Source organism: Nyctibius grandis, chromosome 5, assembly GCF_013368605.1.
Source record: "Nyctibius grandis isolate bNycGra1 chromosome 5, bNycGra1.pri, whole genome shotgun sequence".
Classification (NCBI taxonomy): Eukaryota; Metazoa; Chordata; class Aves; order Nyctibiiformes; family Nyctibiidae; genus Nyctibius; species Nyctibius grandis.
In genome coordinates, this window is record NC_090662.1 from 61,769,366 (window position 1) to 61,778,799 (window position 9,434).

The 9,434-nt window shown below is 40.6% G+C and overlaps 1 protein-coding gene across 1 annotated transcript; it reads left to right on the forward strand.

The window, feature by feature from the left end:
- The first annotated feature begins 910 nt into the window (after positions 1–910).
- On the forward strand, positions 911–9,108 carry PVALB (parvalbumin). The gene is made up of 4 exons (XM_068401679.1): positions 911–1,010; positions 2,957–3,089; positions 3,487–3,596; positions 9,080–9,108. The coding sequence occupies exons 1-4, from the start codon at positions 950–952 to the stop codon at positions 9,106–9,108; spliced, it is 333 nt and encodes a 110-aa protein (XP_068257780.1). The 5' UTR covers positions 911–949.
- The last annotated feature ends 326 nt before the right edge of the window (positions 9,109–9,434 follow it).

Genomic DNA, 9,434 nt, shown 5'->3' on the forward strand with positions numbered 1-9,434 from the left:
CTGAGAAGGAGTTGGACTACTTGCCATATGGGCACAGTTTCTGAAGAAAAACAAAAACCTAGAAAAAAACCTAGGAAACACATTACAATTCCTAAATCTTTTTTTTTTTTTTTTTTTGACGATGTCGGGAAGCGCCCGGTCTCTCCTGGGAAGCCCACGACTGCCCAGGAGCTCCGCCTGAGCGCGTTGTCACCTCGCGGCTCGTTTCGCCATATCGTATCGCGGAAGGTTCTGCAGCATCTTGTGCATTACAAACGGGATCCGTGGGATTCGCGGGGATGTGATAATTAATTCAGCGAGGATGATGCTTAATATGGACTGGCCCGAAAGAAACGAGGTCTAAAAGGAATACGTGTGTGAAGGGGAGGGGGGAGGGAGAAGGGGGAGATGTTTAAAGTGTTTGAACGATAAGGCAAATGTTCCAAAGCCACCTCACATTTGCTTCGCGACCTCCAGAGCAGCTCGAAGCTTGGCATATGCTGCAGTTCCCTACTCGTCACCGAATATAACTGGTAAAGCTCGTCCCGACTTACTAAAGGAAAAGGCTCTGGTCTGCACCACTCGCTCTTCCTCCGCACCCGAGAACTTGACCTTGGCACAACTATTGCTCCAGCCGGTATCACGACAGACACTGGCGCTGCTCTAGTAAGGCTTAGGCTCCAACCCCCCACTCGCGTCCTCCCCCACCCCGCTCCCCGCAAAGGCACCCCCGTCCCCTCTCTTTAGCCGAACCCTTGGCGCCTGTGGACTGACAACTCGGCGCTCTGCAAAGTGGAGCGCGGCAGCCCACGGCAGGGATGCACGCCGAGCTATCTAGCTGGCACGGTTCCAGCCCTTCCCGGTGTGCCATTCCCACACAGCACTGCAGCTTGGGTCATATGAGCAGAAATTATGAGAAAAGCACTTTTTAATCTTTTCGCACTTGCTCCCCTGTTCAAACAGTTGCAGGATGGCTATGACTGACGTGCTCAGCGCTGAGGATATCAAGAAGGCTGTGGGAGCCTTTTCAGGTGAGTGCTGGTTTTTTTTTTTTCCTTCCTCCTCTTTTTTTCCCCGCTTTACCGCTTCAGCTTAGGACAGCAGTGCATTTATTTAAACTCGGGGAAGATTAAAGGATCCGGCTAGACAAAATATCAAATGAGGATGCGTTTTCAGAAGTGCAGTGAAAGCATGACAGGTTTATCAAAGTGCAGGGCTGCATCCCCAGCGAAGTTGCTCTGCACATTACAGAGGTGAAACACTTATTTTAAAGGAAGTCACGCAGTAACTGCGGACAGACTTTGCTTCTACCTAGAGGATACTTTCAAAGGGAACAAAATCCTCGGCGAACCAGGGTGGATTATATCTTGATGTGGGATAGGGAAGTCAGCCGTGGATGTCGGCAGCTTCCCACTCACTCCCGAAATTCAGTTTCAGGTATTACAGAACTGCTGTTTCTCGTGTCAAGGAGATAAGAAACCGCTCTTTTCTTACTTCCTACGCGGAATCCCCGGGTGGGCTTTGCTTTTTGGGACGGAGGAGAAGGCAACGGTAGAGCAAGCAGGCGCACTGCTCGACTGCAGAAGCTTTCTGCAGGACGAATGGCTGCAGCGGTCCAGACTCCTCCGGGTTTCGGATATTCCCGACCCCTCTAATTCATCGCCACCCCTAAACTGAAAGCAAACCCTCAGTTTACCTGAGATTCAGGTAGTTAAGGTTGCTCTCAAAGAAACGCCAGAATTCGTGCTCCGGGACGCACACGTTGTATCTCCCCCCAAACTACCTGGCCGATCGCACCGCCCGGGAGAGCAGCCCGTCTCTCTCCTGCTCTGTGCCGTGACCTTCCCAAACAGACAGAAGCGCAGACCCAGCTGAGCCCGACGAAATTCAGCAGCCGGAGAGTCGAAGGGACCAACAAACTGCTTTGCTCGACCCAGCAGCTGTTTTTCTCATTAGCATCCATTGTTGTAGGGCCATCTCCAAGTTCCGGAGCAGACGCAATTAGCAGCAACTAATGACAGCTCTCAGTCAAGCAGATCCCGAAAGACTGAGCCTCCTTAATTTTATGTAATAGGAAAAGCTGCGGCGGGAATAAGGATGCACGGGGAAGAAAAAAAAAAAAAAGTCCACAGCACGTTTTGGAGGTCACTGTATTGGATTTCTAACCCACACCTTTCTAACCCACACCACAGTCGTTAGTCTACACGGGTGGGACAGCAGCGGGTGCGGTTAAAGGATAGGAGAGGTGGAGCAGGTAAATTCATTTATCTCGGCTCCGATTTCAAGGGCTCTGGGTTTGTTTTTTTTTTCCTCCGCGACGATCGTGCCTCACAAGCTCTTGCAGGCAGCGTACAGCACAGCACTCCCTTGCAGAGTCTGAGCTTACAAACCACGATTGCATATACCTTTAGCGGTCGAAATGCAACACTGATTTCTAGTAAGTCTTCAGGAAAAACGAAACAGAACTGAAACTGCCATGCGTTCCGAAACACTTTTCGTCAATGCTAGGCTCCGTGGTTGAGCAAGGGCGGCTTTTTTTTTTTTCCAGGGGTGGAAATGTCAAAAAGTGACAGCGATCTAATAGTCAGAGTCCTCTCTCAGATGACTGTTCTAGTGTAAAACTTTGCAAAAAATGGGTTTAAGGCACTGAAATGAGACCAAGCAGGTTAGACTTCAGCTCCCAACTCTATCAGAGGCTTCCTGTGTGACCTTGGGCAAGTCTCCATCCTTCTTGTAGCTCAGTTTTTCATCTGCCAAAAAGAAACACTGCCCCTTCCTCCCTTTATTTATTTCGTGTCCCTGAAGCATGGACGATTACAGTGTGTACTTCTAGCTGCTACCACAGCCGGGCTCGACTGTGCCTCCCAGGGTAGGACACACAGCAGTATGGAAGAAAACAACGGGTATGTGTTGGTGTATGTTTCAATGATTTTTCTAAACTTTCAATGATTTTTCTCTGGCTTTTCATCTCCTATAGCGGCTGAATCTTTTAACTACAAGAAGTTTTTCGAGATGGTAGGATTGAAAAAGAAGAGCCCAGAAGATGTGAAGAAGGTTTTCCATATTCTTGACAAAGACCGAAGTGGCTTCATTGAAGAGGATGAATTAAAGTAAGTAAAGATATGTCCTTTCTCAAATAACCTTGCCTTAAGAGTCTAATTTCCTGTTTTCTTTTTTACAAGACTCTAGATAATACCATATAATTCAATGTCTTGACTAGTATTTGCGTGCAATAATCAGTTGTTTGCTGATTACATCATCTAAAGTGTGTTGGAGGTAGTTTATATTGCAGGACCCTGAAACACATGAACAATCAATACCTTACAGATAGTTCTTCAGTCAAATGCAGTTTCAGAGTAAAGCGCTCCTCCTGAATGTTAAAGAAGGTCAATAACAGAAGATACAACCCTGGATTCCAACTCATATATCAAAACAGTGGTACAATTAAATACAAAGTGAAACTGGTCTGAACAAAACTTTCTTTTTTTTTCCACGCCTCCTCTTTAGGTTTGTACTGAAGGGCTTTACCCCAGATGGAAGAGACCTATCAGACAAAGAAACGAAGGCTCTTCTGGCTGCTGGAGATAAGGACGGTGATGGTAAAATTGGCGCTGATGGTAGGTGATTGGAGGAGTAAATTTTAACAGTAACAATCGAATATTACTCTTACATACAAGAACTGAGGAAAGCCAGGAATCACTGGGGGCTGTGACTTTCTGAAGGGCACAATCTGGATTTAATGAAATGCCAAGTCCTGCTACATTTGCCATACCTTTCTTGCAGGCTCTAGGGGAGACAGGAGCCGAGTTCTGACACTAGAGGGGGCAAGAGTTTACAGAAACGGAGATGTAGTTAAGGCACACTACAGCACAGGGCTCAGTACCCACCCAACTTCTGCTTCAATTAGTTTATTTTTTTTTGTGGATTTCAGTGGAGTGAGGATCAGGACACCGACAGTTCAAAGACCGGGTCTTGACTAGAAAACCTAGAAAAGAGAAGGAAAAACGCTGACTACCAGCTCTCCTGCTCGATGATTAGTAAATAGGAAAGTAATGCATGACTTAGCAAAGCAATGCTCTTAAAATTCGAAGTACAATCAGTCTGCTATGGAATTTCTATACAATAACTGTCTATCCAGCTTTTTCTAGTGTTTATGTGGGTCTTCACAGCTAAGAAAGCACATCACTCCCTTTTACTAAATATGAGAACTACAAGAAAAGAACAACTTTTCCTCTCCCAGCATTGCTTAAAAAATTGCTGCTGTTTTCTGTTCCCTCTTGGGATGAACAAAATTAACCCACGTACAAAATTTCTCATTTTTCATCTTTCTTCTATATCCCTGAGACAGACTGGAACAGACATGAAGAGATGCATTTCTGAATTAAACCTTTCCTCATCGGAGGAGATGATAGTAGCAGAGGTTTGTGGTCAGAGTACTAAATCACCTAGACATAAGGCAATTGCTAAGTTTTCACCATATTGACAAGCCATATGATAGGGCGAAATCTAAAAAATATCTAAAAAACCTCACATCTCTCTGTGTTACCTGATCTCTGGGATTTGTAAAAAATGTTGTCTCCAACAAAAAAGCAATTAAAAAAGGAATAAAAAGCAAAATAAGGTTAACTAATGTAAATTTCCCAGTTTAGAAGCTGAAAAAATGACATACAAAATCACCCACTGACATATTAGTCAGGTGATACATTAGCTAACCTGACTGTCCATAGCACACTGACATATCAGTGACTATGATCCTGTTTCTAGACTAAAGCCTCTTAATTTCTCAGATCATTATTATATTATGGTTGTAGAGGAGCAATTGTGAAGCACCTAGGGGAAGTTCCTGCTAAACTTTAGCAGCACTACTGAACCTGAGGAGCATGTCATTATTTGAAATTTTATATGCTTTATTACATGGGTCCTCCTTATTCCTATTAAAATTAGTGGCAGTGGTACTAAAATCAGTGGGCAAGAGTTTCAGAAGAGAACTTGATTCAGGTAAGTAAGTTTACAGCTGATCCAGCAACCTCACATCAGATACATTCTCAGTTATTCCCAGAAGGCTGCAAAACAAAAGCAGTATCAATTGGAATAAAAGAACTATATTGCAGAATGATTTTGGTTTACACAAGAGCATTAACTTTTTTATTTAAGATTGACTTTAACATTGACTTTTTTTTTGATTTTTATTTAAGATTGACTTTAAGCATTAACTTTTTTATTTAAGATTGACCATAACTTTTTTATAAAGTTGAAACCATGCCTGAAAGCCAGTACATTGTAACAAAGCAATACGAAACCCCTCTTCTCCTTATCTCTTTCTTCTGCAACTTCTACCCTTCCTTAACTTTGAACTAGAATTACTATGAATTTATACTCAAAAATGAGAAGAGAATGAAGGGCTTTTTTCTTTTGCTTCTTCTGGCCATATCCCTACTATACCACATTATCGGTTTCTTTTCCATTTCTTAAATTTGACTCCAAGAGCAAATTGTTACACCGGAAAGGCTTGAAATACATGCCAAGTTAACAGCTGGCACTGTGACCAAAGGATGGATGAAGATGACAGATACTTTCCAGCTTTTCCTTTGGTTCATAAATCCAATTCCAGATTATAACTGCCTACGTAAATAAAATGTAAAGTCACGAATGTACATCACATTCATATTCAGTATTGCAATGATGTACTTCTGTTGCAAACCATTTGTTTGTTTCCCTGCAATTGAATTGTCAGGCCTCACTTTTACCCCTCGTTTCAAACATCAGCTTTGTACATCACTAAATGAGCACAAACATGCAGCCTTTCACAGGGGTTAATGTTAACTCACTAGATGGCCCTTGAATGCTGTCCCCCAGGAGCTGAGAGCAGTTGTAAGAACTGATCTTCGTGGATTTTTAACACCACAGAGCCATCTTTCTCAGATGTATCACCACAAACGTTAATCCCAACCTAATCAGCCTTCTTCCAGATAGAGGCCTCACATTAAAAATTTTCTCTTAGGTCTCCCGCTTTAAACCTTTTATCATTCCTGCAAGACTGTTCAGCTCAGAAATAGTTCCACCAGCTTACCTCTTGTCCAATCAAGATCTGTAATTTGTGGCTGATCTGCCAGTTTCAAACAGTTGAAAACTTGCAGCCTGTTCATGCAAGACATGATCATCTTCTGTGTGATGTCGACCCCCTTCCATCTTCCACTGATGTGAACAGAAGATGACAAATTGGAAAAAAATTGCAGGCCAAGGCCAGGTTACCTAATAAAACTACAAACATTGGCTTCCAGATTGGATTGGGAAGTGATGCTGAAGCAGCTCTGTCAGCTTCAGGAGAACATTTATAAGAAAGAGGAGAAAATAAAATGAAGATTTCTGCTCATAATGTTTTTTTAAACTATTTTATGTATTGGCACTGGACATGCATATCATGCCTTTCAGTTTCTTGATATTAAGAAGACTTGAGAAAGTACATAGAGAATTTAATGATCATTCACTGTAGACAGAATAAATCCAAATTTTTATCCCAGTAAGTCAAAGTATTTTCCTTGATACAGCTCAGCTTCTGCAGGTATTTTAAAATTTTCCTATTGTTTTCTCTAAATGTTGTAAAAATGAGACATCAAGCATTCAAAATTACAACTGATAAGTCATGGCCTTGCCACAGGTAAAAGTCAAGACAGAAAAGAAAAATCTTTCGGAAGTTCTTCTTTTCTTGGTCCTCTTTGCGCTCTTGTATCTTCTAAAATAAATTAGTATAAGTCATTACTTACAAAGTTTCTTAAACAGATTTGTTATTTTACGGATAATGTAAAAAACCCCAATCTGATGAGAGAAAACATTAGCCCACAATGTCCTCTGTAATTATATCTGTCATTTCAGTAAAATACTACAGGGTATGCATTAGGCTGGTATAAACTACTAAACTATCCTGAACATAGTGAAACAATCCTCTCCTTTTAAGTCAGAGCTTTGACACTAAGATAGCTATTAAATTATTTTACATGACAAAATAGCCTAATCCTTGTAATTTAAAACTATTATTTGTGCAAAGGAAGATATAATTTTGTTTGGAAGGAGAATTACAACTGGAAAAGGGGATGTAGTCAGTCACAAGGATTCTCTCAGTAACAGGCCAGTCAGAGGCAATAAACATTTACAAGAACGACCAACAGGCAGGGGCTAATATACAGTGTCTTATCTCAGAAGTTTTGCATGTATGAATACACCTTGTAACAATGCCTCCACAAGCCACCTGTGGCTGGGCTAACCTTCATAGGAAAATAAACAGTGAACTAGTTTACAAGATTATTCAACTGGAACATCTCTGAGGTATTTAAAGTACATTGAAAATCCTGGAAAAGTATAAAGCGTACAGCAGATATTCATGAAGGAGTATTTTATGGTTTGCTGGCTATCAGAAAGTACCCCTGAAATATCTTGCCATTAAGTGATAATATCGCTATGATAATGTATTATAGAAAATATTTGGCTGCAAGTCTGAATAACATTTTCCAAATATATTCCATGGACACAAATTATTGTAAAAAGGATTTAATTTAGCTTTAGCAAATATGACAACTTGTTCTAATAGAATATCCATACTTAGTTTTCCTTTTTGGAAAGGTTTCATCCATTGCAGTTCACATTTCTCTCTGAAGGATTTATTCACACAGTGATTCTATAATCACAGCCTTTTTCACTTTTTTGCCCAGAATAGTTTGGGTTTCTATCACAAGTACTTTATGTTATCTCTTAAATTCAGTTTGCAATACTTTCAATCTATGTACCCACCACGTACAGGATTTATACATGTTTTGTGTTAAGTAATCTGCATCACTAATCCTAATTTGGATTTATATCTTTCAAAATGATGGATAAATTTGGATTTAATTTAAACCCTCTGACACTTTTATTTCTCAGTCTGGTTTGTCAGTGTTTGGCACCCTGTTTTTTGGACACGTCATCAAAAGTATTATCTGTTTGTACACACCATTCAGTAAAGATCTCACTTGTTCAGAATTTAGCTTTTTTCAACCAAACATCAGAATGTTCTTTAAAATGCCTAATTTTCATTTTCTATCTTTTTAGTTGCAAAACATTATTCTTTATTATGTCAAACGTCAATAATTTTCTCTTGACCCTTTACAGATGACCGCCTCCCCTATTTGTCATTTTCCTCTCAGCTGATTATGTTAAACCCATAAACCACTCCCTCCGTATACCCTCTAACCCCTTTATCCTTTGTTTTCCTTCTTGGGATTCCCTCCAGTTTGTCGCTTTTAACGCTCTGAGGCACACACAACTGTGCAAAGCATTCTCAAGTGTAACTGTTCAAGGATAGATGGAGTTAGGAATTACAACCTCCTTGGGTAATACAGTATTCAGAGTGCAGTATGCCAGGCAGCTATTCACCGAGATACAAATGTGCCTTTTCCACGCTTTATCACCCTGCTGAAAGGCATTATATATACCTAAGCACAAAATAAGCCCAAACTGCAGATAGATACATTTATGTAAATATTATGGATGTAATACTAATAAAAGCCACAGGGTAAAATCCTGGCTCTCTGAGATCACAGGGATTTTTCTCATCACCAGTGTGGTCAAGATTGCTACATAGGTTGGCGTCAGCTTTCTGTTTTGTAATCCGTCATTTTCAGTCAATTTGCCATTACAAAATTGAGTTTAAATGTAATATATTTATAATATAGGGACACGAAGACTCTGAAAGACTCATTAACGAGTCTCTTTGCCAAACTCTGACATAAAGGAAATTTATCTCACTGCAAAATTAAATTTCTAGTTCTTGCCTTCATCCCATTGAGATTTACAAAGGAATAACAGGGAACTAATCAAGTTCTTCAGATGAATAGCGATGGACAGTCTTGACAGTCTGGCATGTATAGCATTTCTCCCTTACCCTCAAAAAATCCTTTCATTTCACTAAGATTTCCCAAGTCATACCTTCCCTTTAATGAACTTGGATTTCTTTGTTCTTCTGTTGTTGTGACGTTTCTGCTACACCAATGACTCTCTAATCACTGTAATATGCTTCCTCTTTAGATTTTCTTTTTTCAATACTTAAAAAAATTTTTCCCTTCTCCAGAATTTGCAACTATGGTGGCTGAATCATAAAGGCTTTGACCAATGCAAACCCTTCACCCATCCTTCACTGCCCAATTCCAACCACCTCCTGCTGACTGCTTTGGCTCCTGTTCTATTTATTTATTTATGTTATTTTATACTCCAGCTCTGTTCTCTACAATCCTGCAACTCTGTAATTGTGCTGAAAGACACTGTTAAAATAATAAAGGTCACATCAATCTGGGCTTTATTCTCTCTCACTATAACTTGTTTCTTATTTCATGTAGGCTTGGCACACGCTGAGAGAAATTTTACTCTTTTTTGCTGACATCCCTGCTGCTTTATCTCTAGCTAGGGTAAAGTGGGAAGAAATTTAA